The sequence below is a fragment of the Colius striatus genome, chromosome 2 (genome assembly GCF_028858725.1).
Source record: "Colius striatus isolate bColStr4 chromosome 2, bColStr4.1.hap1, whole genome shotgun sequence".
Lineage (NCBI taxonomy): Eukaryota > Metazoa > Chordata > Aves > Coliiformes > Coliidae > Colius > Colius striatus.
Window position 1 is genome coordinate 44,004,364 of NC_084760.1, and position 21,507 is coordinate 44,025,870.

Sequence of the window (21,507 nt, forward strand, 5' to 3'; positions counted from 1 at the left end):
CCAGGCACTGTGGCTGTGGGACAGCCCTATCGGATTAGGTCCCCACTGGATCCAAAGCAGTAGCATTCAGGATATGTCCCAGGATACCTTTTTCACAGCCTGTGATGGATCAGGGTGTTATACACAACCTGGGGTGATGCAAGTTGCTTTTTGGAAGAGCCATCTCATTTGCCAGAGAAGGGAGGGAGTTCATGAGTGGCCACAATTTCTCATTGACTGCTGGGAAGTGACATTTTGACTGCTGGGAATTGCTGTGAGAAATCCATGTCCTTGACCAGTGGGTCTGTGGCAGCTCTGTCATCAACAGGAACACATAAAAACAGTTGGTTTGGGGCAAGACATCACACTGTGAAGCTTGGGAGGAAACAGGTAAGACAAACTGGCCACCATGCCCCATGTCCTGAGGTCCTCTAGGCTGAGCTGAAGGTGTAGTTTTCACAGCAGTTTCAACTGATGTGGAGAAAAGTACATGTTTTTTGATAATATTCTTTGCTTCTTTAGAAGGTAATTAATTGTTTCAAGATGCATAATTTTGTGGTTTAATTAAATCCTGATAAACCACCGAAACGTACAACACTCGGTATTTCACTAATGTATTTGGCTGATGATTACAGCCAATAACGACAAATACAGGAGCCTTCACTGGAGCTGGTGTAGACTATCTTTGCTGTTAATAGGATATCACAATATTCATCTAATTCTTTTGAATTTTACAGGCATAAATTCATTTTCTTGATCTTACGTAAAGTGCTTTCAAATATCTCTTCCCTCAAACAGTGATGTTTCAATAGATTTATTCTAGAACACTTACTCTATTGCATAAATGTAAATTTTTATTAGCAAATGGTATCCTATGTATAGTGTTTGTACTGGGTAATGGCAAATGCAGGTTAAATGCATGACCTTTTTCTGGCTTTTTCTTAGTAGCTGTTGTATTTCGTCGCCCCGAATTCAGATATGAAGATCTTTTCCTTTTTCTTTGTGGTTCTCCTCTTAGTGCTCCAAGGCACTTCAGGTAAGAGTGACACAAAATCAAACGAAATGCAGAGGGCAGATTACGAGTACAGAGAAGCTAAAATAGAAGTGGGAGTAAAGGGAGGGTTACTGCTTGTTGCCCCAGGGAAGCTAGATATGCCAAATGGGTCTGTTGGATGCCCTGAGCCATCTTGCTTTGCAAAATAAGGGAATAGGATGGTAGAGACTGGCTCAGCCTGCAGGCAGTCTAGATTATTGCTGTCACACTATAACCCTAACTTTTTCTTAGCCTTCTTTGAGAAGGAAAATCAAGAGTTTGAGTGGGGTTTTTTGTGCAGGTTTCATGCGTGCACCTAGTAATGCTGCACAGTGCAAACAAGCTGGGGGGACCTGTTCCATCAACCACTGTCCTCTACCCAAGATGAGGTCCTTTGGACGTTGCCAGCAAGGAGTCCCTTGCTGTCGAACTGTGGTGAGTTACAGAGTTGATGAAGATTCTTGGGGGAACAGGTTTATTATTCGCTTTTACATGTCCAGTTGGTCTCTTAGATCTAAAACATCTCTAGTGAAAAAGCCAGCAAGGGAGCAGGGATTGTACATTCAGATGTAGAATTTCCTGAGAATTTCCTCACTACTTCTCTCTGTAACCTTAATGATGTAGCTCGAGTGCCTCATGGGAAAGACGGCAATAAAATCTCTTTGGCAGATGGAAGAATTTAGCTAGAAATTAACTCTTTTTGTTCCACTGGTCCTATTAGCTGGTTCAAACTGCTCATGATGGGCAACATAGGCCTCAAAGAATACATCTCTTAATGTGCACACTGTCTGAAGACCTGGGACATTTCAGTCAGATTGACAGGAAATGTGCATGTTCCCCATTGCAAAGTCTGAAAGGTCTCTCAGTAAGAACAGCCTGAAAGTGATGCACTCCTGCTAGATGTTTTCTCCAGTTCCATGTTTCTCCCCATTTAGACAAAACCAAAACATTAAATGGTACCTTTTTCTTGAATTCCTTACTGGAATCCTAAAGTTCAGCCTATATCTTTTAGTCCAACATGAAACTGCAGAGACTAAAATTCCATGAAAATTTACACTATAACTCCACTGGTTCTAATATTTCGTTTCCTGTTTCTTTTTTACCTCTAAGATGCTACAGCTACTCTTATATTTGGAGGCTTTTAAAAAAGCTTTGTTGAATATTAATAACAGAGGTGTTAACAACAAAGTGTGAGCATGTGAGCAGTGGAAATTCCTCTCTATGACAGAGATTTCAACATGAATAGGAAGCTTCAGGTACAGAGGCTGGGCAATTCATTATTAAGTAAAATAGAGAGGCAGTTTATGATTAAAGTTCAGCAGCAGCAGGACTGTGAATATCTTACTAAACACTGACATGTTATTCAGGAATAACAGCTCTTGGTGCTCATTCAATCCCATCTGCACTTTTAATTCAAAACTTTTCCGAGCTATAAGTATAAAACTTTAAATCTTCTTTCATCTTTTTTTTTGCAGTATGATTAGTGACCACAGACATCTCAGATGGGCTAAGCAGAGCTTCTGACAGTTTAAGAGACACATCATCTCAACAGAAAATCTGGAATTTTGAGAGAAAATATGCGTACACACACATGTACATGCCAAAACACGAACCACCAGAAAGCAAAGAGACTCTCCACAAACAAACTTTTCAGTCTGAGGAAACTCTAAAGCAATTCTTGAATCACTCGGAAAAGACCAATATTTCCTACGGTGGTTTTCTACTGAAACCATATTGTAGCCACCATCATCTATCCCAGAGGGCAGGTCACCAAGATGCAGAAGTCTATCCCATAAGAGGATACAGAGCAGTTTCTTATTTGGCCCTCACAACAGATATTCACTATTTTAGCTAAGCAATAATGTGAATAGCGCTGGAAAACTAATTCTCCAGGAGACACTGATTGCTAGCTGGAGTGTTCATAATTCATATCTACATATCTCAATAAATTTTAATAAACTTGGTCCAGAAGACTTGTAGTTGATCCTTATAGCTCTGAGGAATTGTCTTGATGTGGGCGACAGAGCATTGGCCCAGGCTGCTCAGGGAGGGTGTGGAGTCTCCTTCTCAGGAGGTTTCCAAACCCACCTGGACGTATTCCTGTGCCTCCCGATCAAGGGGAACCTGCTTTAGCAGGGCGTTGAGCTGGATGAGCTCTGGAGGTGGGGGTCAGTCTCTTCTCTCCAGTAATGCATGATAGAGCACAAGGAAATGGGCTCAAGTTGTAGTGGAGGAGGTTTAGATTGGACATTAAGAGGAACATTTTCACTGAGAGAATTATTAAGCATTGGAATGGGCTGCCCAGGAAAGTGGTTGAGTCACCATCCCTGGAGATATTTAAAAGATGCATAGATGAGGTGCTGAGGGACATGGGTCAGTGAGGTGCTTGGCAGTGTGAGGGGAGGAGTTGGATTCAATGATCCTAAAGGTCTCTCCCAACCGAAATGATTCTGTGATCTATGATCTAACCCCCACCATTCTGAGATTCTGTGACACTGCTTTCAGATATCACAAGGCAATGATAAATAGTTTGACTAGTTTAGGATCCAGAGGAGTAAAGTCCCATTGACATGATACTGGTCTGGGCTGAATAGGGGAACCAAGAGCAGAATGTCGTGAATGTGGTGAGGTGGTTTCAGGATGTAAAGAAGCTCATCCACCCAGGGCTTTCTTTGTATTGCCATTCCCAGGACTTCAGACTGGGATAGCAGATGAGGAGTGGAGGAGCAAGCCTGTATCTTGAACCTCAGCCCTGTGCCCTGGATGGCAGAGGGTTTGAGGTCTAGCGCTTCTTGATTTATTAATAAAAATGTTGCCATACAAATTGCTGTAACCCAGACACTGCACGACGATTTAACAGGACTCAATGACACGTGCTCTTAATTTAACTTACTTTAGTTAAATAAACTTCATTTACAGGTTGATTTTTATAGACAATAAGAACAGGGAAAAAAACACCCTGACATACATAAGCAAATGTCAGCAATGCAGTTTCACAGTGTTTTGCTTTTATTAGAACTGAAGCTGTAAATCTATCGGAGTACAAGAACTCCTCCTCAGATCTTCTTGTGCTCCTAAGGTTCTTCATCCTCATGGACAAAGCTTCTCAGATTTGCACTGACGCCAGGATTCATGACGTCAAAAATGAGAGATGACTTAGATGTCCCAAAGCTCTTTTCTGTGTGGTCAGTGAGATGCTAGTTTTAGGAACTAGGTGTCCTGCAAAGAAAAATCAAGGGCTTAGCTAGTCTATCTACTTCCATCTAAACAAGCAAATTAAACCTTTCTCTCTCACACTACCGCAGACATAGGGTAACACACAGGGTTAAAGGCTCTCATGATCTGGACTGTGTTTCTGGCTGTAAAAAAAATGCAGATACAATGGAGAATGTGGATGTTACCACTCAGCACACAGCACAGCTATCTGTCTGCAGCTGCTGATGACCCAGAATACCTGCCAGGGTTCTGTTGAAGAATAAAACTAGATTAGACACAAAGAGCTGAAGTGGATAAAGTGATTCATCCTTTCACTTTCCTTCATGCCCTCTGTGGCATTTTTCTATGAAAAAGGGTGACAAGGCCTATCACTTTCTTTTGTGTCCTTCAAAATTATGCTTCACAGAAACCCAATTAGATTAAATACAAATTATATATATTATATTGTGTATTAAATATGATAATTTTTATATTTTATATCTTACATTATATTTTCTATTTTAAATATTACATATTTTATCTTTATTATATTATACAATAACTATAAATGCAAATAATAGTAAGAAATAATAAGAAAAATATGTATGGGGTCCCAAAAGGGGTAGATCTGTTACAGTTCCTTTGATATTAATGTCACCAGCTGCAGATATTATAGCATCACTGTGTATGGCACACCTCCTATAAACGCAGCTGCTTTCTCACTGGTGCTGATGAAAACATACTTTGTTCCTAGAGGGTAGAAATTATCCTGTGGCACTTTGGACTAATATCTGGCACAGATAAACTAACCCAGAGGGAGAACTGTATCACTGGTATGAGTCTTGACTTGCTTAATGGCTGTTCTGTGCCAAAAAGCTTTTTTTAGGGGGAGGAGGGAGTAGGGAGAAGTTCCATGTTGCTGTCTGTGTGGATTGAGGAGAAGTCCTCAGAGCTGACTCAAGTCAGTTCAGTCCACCCTGCTTAGGAGAGGCAGAGTTTGAGGATGAGATGGCTCTGCCTGGGTACCAGCTTCTAGTAGAATGCTGGAAGAAGTTGCTAATGATACGTGATATGTTGTTAGCAATATTAGATATGCAAACTCCACATTCCTTCCTGCTCCTCATTGACTTCTCCCTGTAGTTTTTCAGAGAAAGCAGATTGGCATTTTTGACATAATAAGGCCCTGCTTTTTTGTTACCAGCACAAATCCCATCAGAGATGTTTGTTTGGGTTTTTTTTTTACTGGAGAATGTAAGAGGCTGGAGAAGATGGCCTGTTGCATGCCAAAAGAGGGAAAAGCCCAGACAGTCTACTTGCTCTTGCTGCAGCAGCATTTCTCTGGAGGAATTCATCTTACCATTTGCAGCATTTCAGCTTCCCATCACGGCAGGTCCCAATGTCAACCAGAGGAGCAGAGCAGGCAACAAAGGAGCAGAAGCCTCGGTTTTGCCGGCATGCTACAGTGTCAGCAGTTTCCTGGCTGTAAGCTGCAAAAAACCCAAACCACGAGGGAAAATTCATGTTCATTTGTCAAGGTAGAAGATTGCAGAGTTGCAGCATCAGATTTACCTGGTGTGGTGTGGTGTGGTGTGTGTGTTCCTGACACAATGTCTGGTTTGTGACTGTGGTAACCTGATCACACCTTCTTGGGTTCTTTACATCCATATGAAATGCAAATTAACCGCATGAGCAGGCTGTAATAGCCTGGAGAAACAGTCTACCTGGTTAATAGTGGCCCAAAGGTAACTGCTTCCTTAACATCTCTCCTGGAGATATGTGCTTGTCATTCCAGTTACAGAAATACTATGTTACATGAAAGCCACAGGAAACACAGGAAAAAGTGTTTTTAAAATCAATCTTACATTACACTGAGGGGAAAAAAAAGAGAAAAGCCATTATATTCAAACAAAGATGTCCTAGCTGAGTTTCTTCAAATATTCAGTCCAAGTTTCAGCAAATGTAAAGCATGTTTATGACTCAAACTCTTTATCTCCAACATTGAACAGCTTTCTCACAGGAAGCATTGAGCACTGTGAGCGCGAGTGAAATGCTCACAGGAAACCTGTGCACTGTGTTGCTGTGTAAAACGTGGTAGGGTTAATACAGATGGCTTCTGTGATTTATCTTCACAAAAGATAAATCTTAATCACAGACAAACCAAAGCCACTAACATTTGTCCAAATAAAATGTTTAAACACTGAAATATACACCATAAAATAGAGCCAGTGACTGTTCTCACTAGTCCTGTACATGGTTTAGCTAGATGCTATGCTGGTTTTACCATGATGATGTGTTCAGAACTGAAGGGCCAAATGTTCAGGTGGTGGCAAAGACTGCAGCTTTGACATCTTCAGAGGATCTGTCCAGGCTTATCCCAGATGAAAAGCTGGCCTCAAGTATAGGCTGAGATTATTTCCAGGCTAATCATTGCTTATTCTAATTGGGATACTCAACTTGAGATTCAAATAGTGTTATTTTTGTATGATTTCAACAGGTCTCTTATACCACCTGCAGTCTTGTATATCTGTGCATTTGAAATGCACAAGAGGCCCTTACCAATTGCCTCAACCAACCAGCACAAATTCAATCATCTTAGGCAGAATTTTCTGTGCTTAGCTGGGACTAGATCCTTTCCTTAATTAGAAAGGCAAGCAAGTTTTATTCTGAATTAGATTTACCACATTTCAACCAATTTATCCCAGTGATTCTCAGGTCTTTTCTCTTAATCACATATTATTCAAGGATTGTGTGGTGTTAATTTCGTTCAGTTGATTTTAAAGACATCTTTAGCCATTGATTTCCCTTGTCTCACAAATTAAAAAGCCCTACAGAGTTACAGGTCTTTTCAGTATGTAAGCCTTTATAAAGAGACATAAAATAACTTGTTGCCCTTTCCTAGAGATTCTGGAGTTGCACCAGCCCTGCAGTCATCTCAGAGGTGAATTTGTTTTGAAATAAAGAATACTTTTTGTCATGAATAAAGTAGAAAAAGTCCAAGAAAGCAGCCCAGAAACATGTAGTACAGGCTTTGTCTAAAGTGCCTGGGTTTGGCTCAAGTGGTTCTACATATCTTCCTTGAGTAAACAGTTATTTGCAAGTCCAGGAAAGCAGGGAAAAAAAATGAGTCTACTGCAAACCAAAACAAGGATGGAGATAACTCCCTGAAGTCTCCCAGTGGCCTGTAATGATGCATGTTCTTTAAACCCACTTAATGTACATGGGCAGTAGAGAGTTCAGGTTAAGACCCATAGTCACAACTACTTTTTTCTCCCAAGAATACAGGAGGACCGCTAATCTAGAATACAGATGGGAGGTGTGGGTGTGAATGTGAGAAGAGAATGGTCTCACGTTGTAGGGTTGTGTTTCAAGTACCAGCCTAAGAATTGCCTCCATACGCATAGGCATCTTTTTTTGCCATCATGCCATCATGTGACTGGAATGCAAGATGTTAAAAAGAGATCATCAGGAAAACTATCCAGGACTGCAGCTCAATAGCTTAAAGATTAGGACCAAGACTAGGGAAAGGGACTCCTAATATGAGTGTCATGAAGCCCAAGAGCTCAGAGGTAATCTGGATCTCAGCACTGGCATCTAACAGACTTCTCTGCACAAGCAACCTTTTAGCCTCCATCTTGTCTATTTTCAGTCTTACCTGGAGCAGCCTGGAAGAGGAAGAAGAGAACAGCAACAAGGAAGAAAAGGATTTTCATGGCTACTAGCTGGTAGTAGGATAGTCTCAGGTGTGAAGATACTCAAAGATGAACAGAAACCAATGTTCGAGGCAGAAGACAGTTGGTGCCTCTACTTATAAAGGCTCTAGGATGCAACAGTGCAGAGAATTAGAGGGGTGGAGGAGTGGTTATCTGAAGAACAGTGAGTTCATTGTCCTATTACTGTAGAGACTGATGATGTATGAAGATGTTGCAACCTAACACATTTGAAGATGCCTGACCTGAGCAGTGACCAAATCATGCTAGCTGACCTGAGCAGACAAATCACTCTATGCTTGAGTCCCCCGTGCCAGCTGGTGGGCTGCACCCGGGGAAGACACAGGATTGGAGGAAGAGGGAGGTGGGTTCCTGTGATCTGCAGTACTGCAAATCCTGTAGATCTGCTGATACTTCATGGCTCTTGGCCATGATCTTGTGACAGCCTGTCCTCCCCCCAGGCACCCCACACAGTGAGCTTAGCTAACGCAAGGCAGCTGGCCTGCAGGTTGATTGAAGCCAGGGGGCAACAGATCCTTCTCCTTGAATGCATGAAAGAATCAGATTTTCAGTCCTTGCTTGGATTGTAGGGCTATAATTGAAGAAGGCAGGTTAGAGGTGAAAGGGTGGTGGATATTCCATCTCACTATGAAATCATCAGACATGGTACTACCTCCAATATCCATGTGTTCTTCTAGCATGGTTCAGATTTCAGTTCCTCTGCATTTGTGACTTTGACGTGGATTTGTACTTAAAAGAATCACAGAATCTCAGAATGGTGGGGGTTAGAAGAGCCTTGCAGAGCTCATTCCCCTCAATCAAGGGGCATAGGAATTTGTCCAGGCGGGTTTGGAAACCTTCCGAGAAGGAGACTCCACACCCTCCCTGGGCAGCCTGGGCCAGGGCCTCCTCACCTCAACACTAAAGAATTTTCTCCTCCTGTTCTACTGGCACTTTCTGTGTTTCAATTTGTGTCTGTTACCCCTTGTCCTGTCACTGGCCAATATAGAAAAAACACTGTCCCCATCCTTTCCACATCTACCCTTTACATATTTATGAACATTGATAAGATCCCCTCTCAGCCTTCTCTTCTCCAGGCTGAACAGCCCCAGGTCTCACAGCCTTTCCTCCTCATAAAGATGTTCCAGTCCCCTCAGCATCTTGGTAGCCCTGCATTGGCCTGTCTCCAGCAGTTCCCTGTCTCTCTTGAGCTGGTGAGCCCAGAACTGGACACAGGACTTCAGATGAGGCCTCAGCAGGGCAGGGGGAGCAGAACCTCCCTCTACCTGCTGCCCACACTTTCTTCATGCCCCCCGGGATGCCACTGACCTTCTTGCCCACGAGGGCACATTGCTGCTCATGTTTATTTGCTGCCCACCAGCACTCCCAGGTCCCTCTCTGCAGAGCTGCTCTCCAGCAGCTCACCCCCAGCCTGTCCTGGTGCAGGGGGTTGTAACTCCCCGGGTGCAGGACTCTGCACTTGCCCTTGGTGAACCTCAGGAGGTTCCTCTCTGCCCAACTCTCAGCCTGTCCAGATCTGGCTGAATGGCAGCACAGTCTCTGGTGAATCAGCCAGTCCCCACCGTTTGGTGACATCAGGAAACTTGCTGATGGTACACTCTGTACCCTCATCCTAGGTCATTGATGAAGATGTTGAATAAGACTGGCCTGAGAATCTACCCCTGTGAAATCCCTTGAAGAAGAGAAGTCATTAGACAAAAAGGATCCAGATGTCAAAGCACATAAATTCTCCTCCATGCTTCATGAACATTTTTCCCTGCTTGATGGGTTAAGTGACTACGTAATGCTGGAAAGACAGACAGGACTGACAGCATTATTATGTCTCCCTAATGTCAAAGGGAAAGAGGGGAAGCCTCATATCTGTCTGTTCCGTGTAATAAGCACAGCAACCAGAAGATGCTTGGGAGTATCAGGCTCACATATCTTTCCCTTTTCATCTCTCAGATTCCCAGCTGCTGTGCTGAAGTTCTCGAGGAACGTGATGAGAAAATGGGATTTCAGAGCCCTACCAGGGAGCTGTGAGAACTAGGGTGGGTAGTGGTGGTCTCAGGAAAGGCCATGTGTTTTTGCACAAGTTGTTGAGGCAGGGACACAGATTCCTAAATGGGCTGTTGCTTTTACAGTTGATGTCTTCACCAACACCTCGTGTGGAGATGAGGGGTACAGGAGGTGAAATTATTTGCACCTTGTTGTGTTTGGTGCTGTTGCCTCTTTCTCCTGCTTCAGGAATCCTCTGTCATCTCTCCTCTGTTTTCCTCCTGAACATGGGAGAAGAAATTTTGAGGAGTCAGGCTTTTATAGATTTAGTTTAAGCAAGCCATAGACAGTAGTGTCCAGTTCTCTGATTTCAGGTCTATGAACTAGGACATGGATACAATCCCTCAGCACAAACCGTTCTATGTATCTGCTCAAGTTTTCAGACACTCACCCCATCCATGTGCATTCTCAGCTTTATTTCTGAAAACAAAGCCTGGCCAAAAAGAGAGAAATAAAGGGGGAGTCTCTGATGACAACACATGGCCAGCCATAAGGGAACAGTCAAAGGTGAAGTTTGTTTATGAAAATAACATGATTTAATGGAGAAGGAAAATGCACTCATCTAATCCTTGCATAATTTTCCTCCTGCCTATCCTGGGCAGAAGGAGAGGCAGAGGTGTTTATTTTGGGGAGTGAGGCTGCTGAGCAAACCCTGCCAGGGTCAGCCCATGTTGTCACACATTGTTCAATGCTCTTTGAAACCAAATAATGTTGGAGACAGGGAAGGAAAAGGGGAACAACTCCATCCTCCTCATCTCCCTCTCCCAGCTCCAGCTTGAGTGTGTCAGCAATGCTTTTGCTGGGCCCAGGCTCCCCCCATCTGGGGGTGATAACAGTCCCCTTGAAGACTACTTGGCATTTGGGAAAAGGAGCCTGGGCAAGGTATCCCATTTCTTCCATCTCCTTAAGCACCAGGATAGGATGCTGGCAAACATTCGCTAACGTGCAGAGAAAGCTATAAGGCTGTTACTGACAGGAAGATGCTGATCTTGAAGTGTCAGAGTTAATATTTGACCTAGTAGCAAAGGAGTAGGTGGAGGTTTTTCTGTGGGACCTGACCTTGTAAAGAAAGAACAATTTGTCACCCAGGAACAGTAAATTTGTCTCTCTGGCTCACTGTTCCTTCAAGGGTGCTTGTTGGATTATTGTTTGCCTTTTCAGCTTGGGAAACTGCCACTTGTGGTCTGTTTTCAGGGCTGTGGGGCAAGGAGTGCAAATGTCTTTGGACCTGAAGGAGAGTCTCTGCTTTTAATTGCAACTGATAGGCAACTAATCTGCCAGAACAGAAGGAGTGAAATAATTTAGTGAAAATCTCCTATTATCTATAAGTAAACAGACGGGTGGCAGCAAGCAGCAGTGTTGAGTTCCCCTGTCGCAAAGTTAAGTGCAAGGAAAAAAAGGTTGGTGAGAAGCAAAGAAGCTTACAGACACAGTGAAGACAACAGTGGGTGGAAAGTACATGATGTTCATTCCCCTTGACAGAGCACTTGTTAGAGGCTCTTCATGCATGAAACCAAGTTTCCATGGGATAACTCCTGTCCTTGTGACTGAAATTCCAAGATTAGCTATAGGATCGTCTCTAGTCTGGTCCCTGTCATGGAAGAGAGCTATGAGGGGAAGAAGTCACTGATCAGTAAATTTTTGCAAAGTTCATATCCCTATCACCATTTTGAAATTGGATTAATTCTTCAGGTGGTCAAGGAGGAGGATTTCTGAGATCCTGCATTAGCTTTGGAAAGCGTGCGTTAATCAAGAGGTCTCTTTTCTCACAGAGCTGGAGTTGTACTAGTAAAGAGTTTTATTTCACCTGCCTTCCTGTCAGTTCTCCAAGGGAAAAAAGCAATAGTGTTCTAACAGGGACAGTCTCAATAGACATGGGATGAGGAATTTGCGAATTTGGTCAGTGCATGAGAGAGACAGACATGAGAGAAACAGGTAGGGCTCTCAACACAGGAGAGCTGTGTGAGTTGTCCTGCATGAGGCCAAACCTAGGCTCTACTCAAGGAACATAGGAAGTGCAGAGGTGAAAGACTCAAGAGGTTCTGTAGAAGTTGGGCAAAAAATGAGTCTGAAGTTACCCATGTATGACAGTGAGGGTGGCTGCTGGGGTGAAACAAAAGACCTTGATGGACATGAGATGCAGCATCTAGAGACAGACGTGTAGACAATCCTGTTTGGAGTAACACTTCTATTACTTATACAGTAGAGATGTAGTTTTTATGAGACAGGAGGGAAATCTGAGGCTCAATCTGTCTTTAATTTAACTAGACTTAATACCAGAGATATTTTTCAGGAGAAACTTGAGGGATGGAGAACAGATTATCCATGTCTGTAATAGTCAGTTGAACAAGGAGATGGTTATGGTTAGTGTATTGCTTAAATGTTGTCAGGATCTTTGGTGTGGATTAGGAATGGGGTCAGACAGCTAGTCTGTCTAAGAGGACACAAAAGTAGCTGGAATGTGTGATTCTTCTCTGTCATTTACATTTACAGAGTGTGGTCTTGTAGTTGTTAGAATCATAGAATCATAGAATGATTTCAGTCCCCTGATCATCTTGGTGGCCCTGCACTGGACTCTCTCCAGAAGTTCTCTGTCCCTCTTGAGCTGAGGAGCCCAGAAGTGGACACAGGACTCCAGATGAGGCCTCACCAGGACAGAGTGGAGGGGGAGAAGAACCTCCCTTGACCTGCTGGCCACACTCTCTTGATGCATCCCAGGATGCCATTGGCCTTCTTGGCCACGAGGACATATTGCTGGCTCATGTTCAGTTTATTATCAGTCAGGACCCCCAGGTCTCTCTCTGCAGAGCTGCTAGTCAGCCGTTCAACTCTCAGCCTGTCCTGGTGCAGGGGGTTGTTCCTTCCCAGATGCAGGACTCTGCACTTGTCCTCGTTGAACCTCATGAGGTTCCTCTCTGCCCAACTCTTAAGCCGGTTGAGATCCCGCTGAATGGCAGCATAGCCTTGTTGATTCAGATGAAAGTGATCTACCCTCATTTGACAGATCCAAAGCTGCAGAAGTCAAGAGATTTACTTTCTTACAGAAATATAGCTTATAAAAAGACTTGTGTGGGATATTTCCAAAATAACAGGGAAAATTTGGATGTTGTCCTCATCAAACTAAAAAGATAGGAATGTTGTCAAGCTTTTAATGGGGAAGTTAAGACAAGAATAGGGAAATAAAATGCTGCAGAACATCTGTGTTCATTTGACCTTTTTGATTTCTACATTTCCTTTGTGGTTTTGATTTGTGCTCCTTTTAGATTCCTTAGATTGAAAAAAAAAAGTTTACGGAAGGGGTATCTTTGACTTGATTTGTCTCCAAATTCAGAGGCATGAGGATCAATTAAATTGCTTAAATACAGGCTCTAGTGCCATGGGGAAACTCCTAAGTTTTTTCCTTCTGCATCTGGATGGAATCTGCCCTGTATTGCCCTGATGTCTTTTCAAGATAGAACTAGGAAATTGACACAAAAAAAATCATAGAATCGTAGAATCACTACAGTTGGAAAAGACCTTCAAGATCATCAAGTCCAACCACTCACTTCACGCTGCCAGGCCCATCACTAAATTAAACCATATCCCTCAGCATCTCATCCATGTGTCTTTTGAATAACTCCAGGGATGGAGATTCCCCCACTTTCCTAGGCAACTTGTTCAAATGCTTAACAACCCTCTCAGTGAACAAGTTCTTCCTAATGTTCAATCTAAATCTCCCCTGGGGCAGCTTGAGCCAACTGCCTTGTGTCCTATTATTCACTACAAGAAAGAAGAGATCTACTCCCACCTCTGGGAGTGATCATATCTCTCCTCTGTCTCTTACTGGCTGAACACCCCCAGGGCCCTCAGCCCCTCCCCAGCACACTTGTGCTCCAGCCCCTTCCCCAGCTCCGCTGCCCGGCTCTGGACACGCTGCGGCCCCTCAGTGTCCCTCTGGCAGTGAGGGGCCCAACACTGAACACAGCACTCGAGCTGCGGCCTCACCAGGGCCCAGCACAGGGGACGGCCACTGCCCTGGGCCTGCTGCCACACCACTGCTGATACAAGCCAGGGTGCCACTGGCCTTCTTGCCCATGTGGGCATGCTGCTGCCTCATCTTCAGCCGCTGGCACCAACCCTCCAGGCCCTTTCCTTGCGGGCAGCTTTCCAGCCCCTCTGCCCCAGCCTGGAGCGTTGCCTGGGGTTGCTGTGGCCTATTTTCTACATATCTTATTTTCTACATATTTTTGAAAGTGAATTATTTTTGCAGCATATAAAAATGATTCTTGCCCATCTGGGCACACTGCTGGCTCATGTTCAGCCAGCTATTGGTTAACACCCCAAATGGACATCTTGCCTCCATGCCTAACTGTGATGGGAGACAAGAAATTGAATTGCATCTAAAATTGTTGGAGCAAACAATGAAAAGCACATTGTGTTTTGCATTTTTAGAACTTCAGAGCTCATGGTCGTATCCATACTACCGAATAAGGCAGGGCATTTAATCTACTTTTAGAATTGCTTTTGAACATGGGTCTGGTGCTTTCAAAACCAGCCCACGCATCCCTCAAATCTTGCTTCTGGGTAGGTTTAGATCCTATCACCGTGTTTATGAAGTTGGTTATATAGATATGTGTATGTATATATAAAGTTTGCAGTACTTGAGGTGTTTATTCATTGCCATTTTGTCATCTAGCCATTCACTATCAAGATTTGTTTGTACAGGTCTTCACACCCAACTGTCAGCCTTGTCATCCTCAATACTCTAGTATCATCATCAAAACTATTTGCCGTTTTAGCCATTCCCTTTACTAAATCACTTGGGAATATGTGAGACTGCACAGACTTACTTATTTTAAATGATTGCATGACTCAACGAGTCATTAGTAAAAACCACATAGAAAAACACTGTTAGTGACAAGAAAAGATCACACTTACTGGTTTAAGAAGACCTTTATTTTTGCATGTGAATGAAATAATAACAATATATGTATTGCTTCATATCCTCCAAGAGCTGCATGAGCCTGAATTGATTGAATACCCAAATATGAGATGCCTGTGAGGTAGGCTGGAATCGGTGGCCAAGGTGCCAAAGTAGCTTGTGTATTAGAAGCAAAAAAGGGAGTGACTTCAGCAAGGAAAAACCTGGATCTCCAGAAGCAGTGTGGTAACAGGATGTGCCCTCTGGAAGCTTCTTTTAATGCTCATTTGCAGGAGGATTTAGATAGAGGAGGAATCCATCAAAATCACCTCTTCAAGGCAGTGGAAATGTTGCTGGTACAGAGGCACTGACCCAGTAAGGTGTTCTCTTCTTACTCTGGCAAAATCCTGTAAAGACACAAAGAGTCTTGTTACTTGACTGAAGTGTAATCTAAACTCAGCCTCTAAAAGCCTCAATACCTGCAAATTACCTTTCACAGTAAATGTACAGAGTGAGTTCATCCTGCAGATGAAAAAACCCTACATTGAGGTGGACAACTCTCCATGTGTGCTGGATAATTAGGTCTGCAGACATCCAGTCCACAAGAACTATGGTCACTGACAAACTATTCCCACTAGTAATAAAATTTTGATTCAACTCTCACCAATATACAGGGAAGTTGATTTATTTACTGAATCACACGAGTCTGGTGCCATTTGAAGAGCTCTGAGATATCTGCTTGGCCTCCAGCCATCTTTTCTAAAGACCAGTTTCTTCCCACGTGTCACGAACTATCCCAGACAGGTGTGTATATATGATTTAAACACTCTAAGGCATCTCAAGTGACACTAAACATCTCAATGTAGTTTACTGAAGCAAACTCTTTGTGTCTAATCTCAAAGACTTATTTTCAAGCAACTCAGTAGTTTGAATGCTGAGCTGGGAAAAAAAATGTTGTACCTCAGAATACACTGTTGGTTTCGACTTCTACTGCTATATTGATCAAATTACCTCAAAACTTAATAGCCCAATAGGAAGTGGTTTAATCCTGAATGTTAGGATCCAACAATTGCACATACGAGTACACTCTACTGAGGAAGAGTATTTCTGTAGAAAAATTACACCTTAAACCAAACTCAAAAGATTTTGTTCTTTTCTGAGCCCTTTGATCAGGCCTAACAGATATTTTATGTTGGAGATTTGCTATCTACTTCTACCAATCTATTTGCTATCAGTAGAGACTGCTTCCTAAAGAGAATGATAGTTCACAGAGACTGAGGGTCTGTATCATTCCTTTGTGAAATTGTCTAATAGTAGGTTACTGCTGTATCATTTGCTTTCCTGAATTCCAAAGTGGATGCTTCCTTAGTACCTTAATCTCCTGACAACAAACATGTCTATTATTGGTATGACTTCGGTTTCCTGAAACCATTGTCTGACTGAGGTCTCCATATGCCAGCCAAGTGCTATGAAATTTCTTCCTTAGAGCCATCTCACCACATTTTCTTTGGTTTCTGGGAACCTTTAAACCCTGGCAATTTTATAAATAAAAATATAAGGAGTTATTGAAAATTCCACCTTTAAAATTAAAATTTCTGTGTCATTTTGGAAATAAAAAGAACAGAGCACGGACACGTTATTTTCCCTGATGGGTGAAAATGCTGTGAAATATTTCCTTAATAATTTATTGAAAAATCTCCCCTCCATCCCTCTACCAAATTTTAAAACAAAGTGAAAAATACTGAATGCCAGGAAAATTTGAGCCTCCTGAATTTTTACTCTCATGCATAACTTCCATCAAAATGACTTGTCTCCTTAAGCACACATCTATGATGAACACATGTTCATCCCTCCATCTGGACTTTCTCACAAATGGCTGCCCTGCAAGCCCTATGAAGTTGTGCACGTCATTCAAAGAATGAGAAGATTAAATGGCAGGACAAAAATGCCCTCTGAGTCTCTTACTTTGAACAGCATTTCAGCAGCCCCCCGTGGCAGGATCCAGAGATAGTGAAGGTGGGTGGGCATATCCCAACACGGCAGAAATTTCCCTGGCTCTTGCAGTCCGCCGTGTCAGCAAAAAGAGGATCTGCAGAACCTGTGGGAAGTGGAAGAGGTTAAGATCTCACCTTTCAGTTTAAAATGATGAAGGATAAACATGAAGGATAAATCATATGCTGCTTTTCTAGGAAGGATGCTGTCATGGGAACAGATGTTTTTGGTCCCATCCACTGCATAGCAACATCTAGACATCATCAGATTCTGCCTGATAATGGTTGCTTTTCCTCTCCTAGCACACACTTCTGCTTACAAGCCTTTTTGTTCTTTGTAGGATTTACTTTGCTTCTTACCTGGAGCAGCCTGGAAGAGGAGGAAGATAACAGCGAAGAGCAGGTAGAGGATCCTCATGGCTGCTGGTCAGTTGTGGGCTGTGTGCTCTTGCACAGCTCCTGAAGACTGATGGAAGATGAAGTTTGCTTGAGGAAGAGGCCAGGAAAGGCACCCAGTATTTATAGGGCCCATGGGATTGTGCAAGTTTGACGGCTCAGTGCTTTGTCAATAAGTAACTGTAACTAACCTTCTGGAAAGCAGCACGGTTATCCCCCTTATCGTGGGTTGCAATGGATTGTGCAGTGAACATGTTGCAATCCCCAAAGGTGAATTTCCACTGACCCTAACAGTTATATAACAGGACCATCAGCCAAATCTCACTGAGCTGCAGCAGTTTGCAGGGGTTTCGCAGATCTGTTTCCAACACAGATGCAGGGATAGGTCAGGCAGACAGCTTGGCGGTCAGCCATCTTTGGAGTCTAGTACCAGTGTTGACCCAGGATCACTGACAAGTCACCTAATGTTTTATCTCCATCTCCCCATCCCTGTCACCAAGGGATGATGTCAATGGCAAGGGAAAGTACTGAGAAAGATTTGAGATGATGCAACTTTGCTTCGTCACTTTTTAAACAGATTTTCAGGACATCTTCGCTCATTGGAGAAGGCTGACACAAAGCTCTCTCCCTTCTTTAGTAATCACTTATACATCACCTTGGGCACTTTGCATTTTTACCAGCATTTGATGTTCCCCTTTTTTCCTCCATATATTGCCCCAAAAGGTTAGAAGAAATGGCTGGTCCCATAAGAATCTCATCTGACACAATGTCATGAAGTTGAAATATCTCCTGAGGCTTCACTTCAGAGTGTGATCCCCATGGCTGTACGTGTCATGAGAAGCACTGGTTAGGGGATCAAAACACTGAAGGTGCTTCATAAAATCCTGGGCTTGTAGATGTCAAACAACTGCAACAGCTTTGCATCCATGGCAATCCTTTCTTTGCTGAAACACTGTCACACATAATAAGCAGATTAATCCCTCCCAGAGCCAGGTGTTTCTGCAGCTCCTGGATCTGGCGTTCTGGTTCAGTGGTTTGCTTCCTTATTACCTTGTTTATTATATTTAACTCAGAGTTAATGGTATTTCTGTCCTAAGAATTATTCATAGTATGCAAAATTGATGTTTATGTTTAATCTACATGCTAATAGGCAAGCTTAAGCAGCTGAGAAAGTAGCAGCAAGGTGAGTTACATAAGTGTTTATTCAGCAAATAACAGTAAGAGAAACACAATTTCCCTCCTCCATCCATAAAATCTAATTATCCAGGAAATGTCAGGTGCTCCAGAATATTTGTTTTAGTACCCTTGCCTTAGAAAGTATCCTACTTTTTTTTTACAGCAGCTCTCCAGCTTTCCCCATTTCTAACAGAGAGGAGGCATAATCCTTCACTGCTGCCTTTTCTCTTTCAGCGAGTTGTCAGGAAGACATCCTGACTGAGAGGCAGACATCTGACCTGCAACATGAACGTGAAGAAATAAGTAAAGAAAATCCTTTTGTTTCTATGAGGACCCATTGAAATGTGGATTTCCCCCATCTGTCATTCACACAGACAGGACAACAATGTTCTGGTGCTTTGCAAATGGAAGTGTGTTTTTTGAGAACTCATTGCTCCCCAAAAAAGCTCATGCTAGGAGGAAGTCATGTTTTCCCAAAATAAAATCAGAATGTGGCACTGAGGAAGGTGGTGACTGCTCTTTGCTATCTTCTGCAGTATTTGAACAAGCTCTGCACGCTTTCAGGGCAGTACTGTCTCCCATCTGTGGAACAGAATAAATCTATCATCAGAGACAAATTGTTTAAATTTCAGTGATGCAAATCACCACAGCATTCATGGATTTTGCTGAACAACCTTTTTTCTTGCAGAAGGAAGCAGCCTTCTAGGAAAGCAAGCAATGTTTTAAAACCTGCTAGCACAGGCAGCCTGCAAATGTCATTCAGAGCAAGAGGAAAATTCTGTGACTTTGGCTTCTAATAAATACAAAGACAGGTGCAAGTTGGTTGCTTAAAACCAGATCAAACTTGTATAAAATCCCTGGGGAGAAGAGCAATTTGTGCAGCACAGCAGTGACCTGGGGCTGGAATATGGGAGGTGTGTGTGTGTGTGGAGTTGTGTCCCATGGTAGCCAGCCTTCCAGGAAGGAGTCCTGGAAATATCTATGGAACAGTAACTTCCAGGTATGAGCTGGGAACTCAAAGAGTTATAGGTATCTACCCCAAATAAATGAATTTTCTTTCTAAGAAAATAGATGTTGAGGAGACTTTACTTAAAACTGTAGTCAAGAACACTGCAATGCAAATAAAACTTGAAAGATTCCATCAGAACATTGGTAGCAAATGAGAGAAAGGGATGACACATGTGACACTCAAAAGACATTTAATGTTGCTTTTGAGATAAGAAAGAGCTGGGCAGCTTATAATACTAGAAGCTCCCTTGTGCTCCAACAGCTAAGTACAAAAGAAGGACTTGGAACATCAGCAGGTCTCTGAATGATCATGAAGGACATAACGTCTCAGAATGGTGCTCCCTTTATTTCTCCCCATGTACTAAAAGGCAATTTTGTAAATCTGTAAGGTGTGAATAGACATTTATGTTTTGATGTAAACAGGAAGGACTGGCTGATTCACCAAAGACTGTGACGCCTTTCAACGAGATCTTGGCCAACCGGAGAGTGGGCAGAGGAACCTCATGAAGGTTGACCAAGGGCAAGTGCAGAGTCCTGCATCTGGGGAGGAACAATCCCCTGCACCAGGACAGGCTGGGGGTGACCTGCTGGAGACCAGCTCTGCAGAGAGGGACCTTGGAGTGCTGGTGGGCAGCAAATGAACATGAGCAGCAACGTGCCCTCATGGCCAATGGCATCCTGGGATGCATCAAGAGGAGTGTGGGCAGCAGATAGAGGGAGGTTCTCCTCCCTCTCTCCTCTGCCCTGCTGAGGCCTCATCTGGAGTCCTATGTCCAGTTCTGGGCTCCCCAGCTCAAGAGAGACAGGGAACTGCTGGAGAGAAGCCAGTGCAGGGCTACCAAGATGCTGAGGAGACTGGAACATCTCTGTGAGGAGGACAGGCTGTGGGACTTGGGGCTGTTCAGCCTGGAGAAGGCTGAGGGGGAGATCTCATTAACACAAGTATGTCAAACAGATGGGGCAGTACTTTCTTTCTGTAGTGTCCAGTGACAGGACAAGGGGTAACGGGCACAAGCTGGAACACAAGAAGTTCCACTTAAACATAAGGAAAAACTATTTCACTGTTCAGGTGAGGGAGCCCTGGCACAGGCTGCCCAGGGAGGTTGTGGAGTCTCCTTCTCAGGAGGTTTTCAAACCCACCTGGACATGTTTCTATTTGACTATTTGATCTAGGTGGACCTACTTCAGTAGGGTGATTGGACTAGATGACCTTTTGAGGTCCCTTCCAACCCCTACTATTCTGTGATTCTGTCATTCTGTATCCTTTTGCACTGTCTTGCTAAGGGCACAATGAAAATAGATACATTAAGGTTGGTGTTGCTTCTCCCATGGAACTTATTAGTGGAAATCCTCTATTAGATACACTTTACTCTTGTGCAAAATATTCCCACATGTGGCTTGTCAGTAGAGCATTTTATGCCATTTAACATAGGCCAAATGGGTGCACAAGGCTCAAAGCAAAAGCCATCAGGCATGTTTTACCTCTCTTCTTCCATCAATCCTCATTGTGTCTGTGACAGTGAGAATGGTCCTCTAGGAGAGAAACTTTGTAAGCCTTTCAGAGGAAGAAAAGTATAGCAAGGAGCAGTTAGAGTCCTGATGTGCAAGAGACTTGTTAGTGTCACTGAAAAGGCACAATTCTGAGGTGGGCAGAAAAGAAGACTGTGTACGTAAGGTTCAGGGATGCTGCAATGCTGAGGTCTGGGACTCTAGTCAATTATTACCTACTCCTGTCTGCTTTAATCTCAATTGCAAGTGGCCTTGTGTTGCAATCCATACAGTAGTCAACATTAGACCTGTACAGAATGATACCAAAAATTAGCATAGAGAATGTAATGTCCTCTGTACCCCTAAAGATTGTGCAAAAGGAAGATTACTCTGTAAAGATGAGGATAAGAAGGAACAATAATGTGTTTGTGAGGATAGTTGGGAGGCAAGGTCTCCTGTATGTTACAGATGAAAGTCTAGTGCTTTTCTGTTCCTGTGTGATGAGTTTCCTCATGTGTCGAGTGGTGTAATGTCGCTGGAGTGATGCTTTTCTTGGAAGGGGTGAGGCTTCTGTGA

General features: G+C 43.2%; 3 protein-coding genes across 3 annotated transcripts; 1 reads left to right on the forward strand and 2 right to left on the reverse strand.

The window, feature by feature from the left end:
- The first annotated feature begins 957 nt into the window (after positions 1 to 957).
- On the forward strand, positions 958 to 2,496 carry LOC133624845 (gallinacin-8-like). The gene is made up of 3 exons (XM_061989598.1): positions 958 to 1,015; positions 1,314 to 1,447; positions 2,488 to 2,496. Exons 1-3 carry the CDS (start codon positions 958 to 960, stop codon positions 2,494 to 2,496), a joined length of 201 nt encoding a protein of 66 aa, XP_061845582.1.
- Positions 2,497 to 5,560: 3,064 nt separating this feature from the next.
- On the reverse strand, positions 5,561 to 7,917 carry LOC133624846 (gallinacin-9). Its single transcript, XM_061989600.1, has 2 exons — positions 7,860 to 7,917; positions 5,561 to 5,694 (listed from the first exon to the last, which is right to left on the reverse strand). The coding sequence occupies exons 1-2, from the start codon at positions 7,915 to 7,917 to the stop codon at positions 5,561 to 5,563; spliced, it is 192 nt and encodes a 63-aa protein (XP_061845584.1).
- Positions 7,918 to 16,833: 8,916 nt separating this feature from the next.
- Positions 16,834 to 17,339, reverse strand: LOC133624943 (gallinacin-10-like). Its single transcript, XM_061990415.1, has 2 exons — positions 17,224 to 17,339; positions 16,834 to 16,970 (listed from the first exon to the last, which is right to left on the reverse strand). The coding sequence occupies exons 1-2, from the start codon at positions 17,279 to 17,281 to the stop codon at positions 16,834 to 16,836; spliced, it is 195 nt and encodes a 64-aa protein (XP_061846399.1). The 5' UTR covers positions 17,282 to 17,339.
- Between the last annotated feature and the right edge of the window lie 4,168 nt (positions 17,340 to 21,507).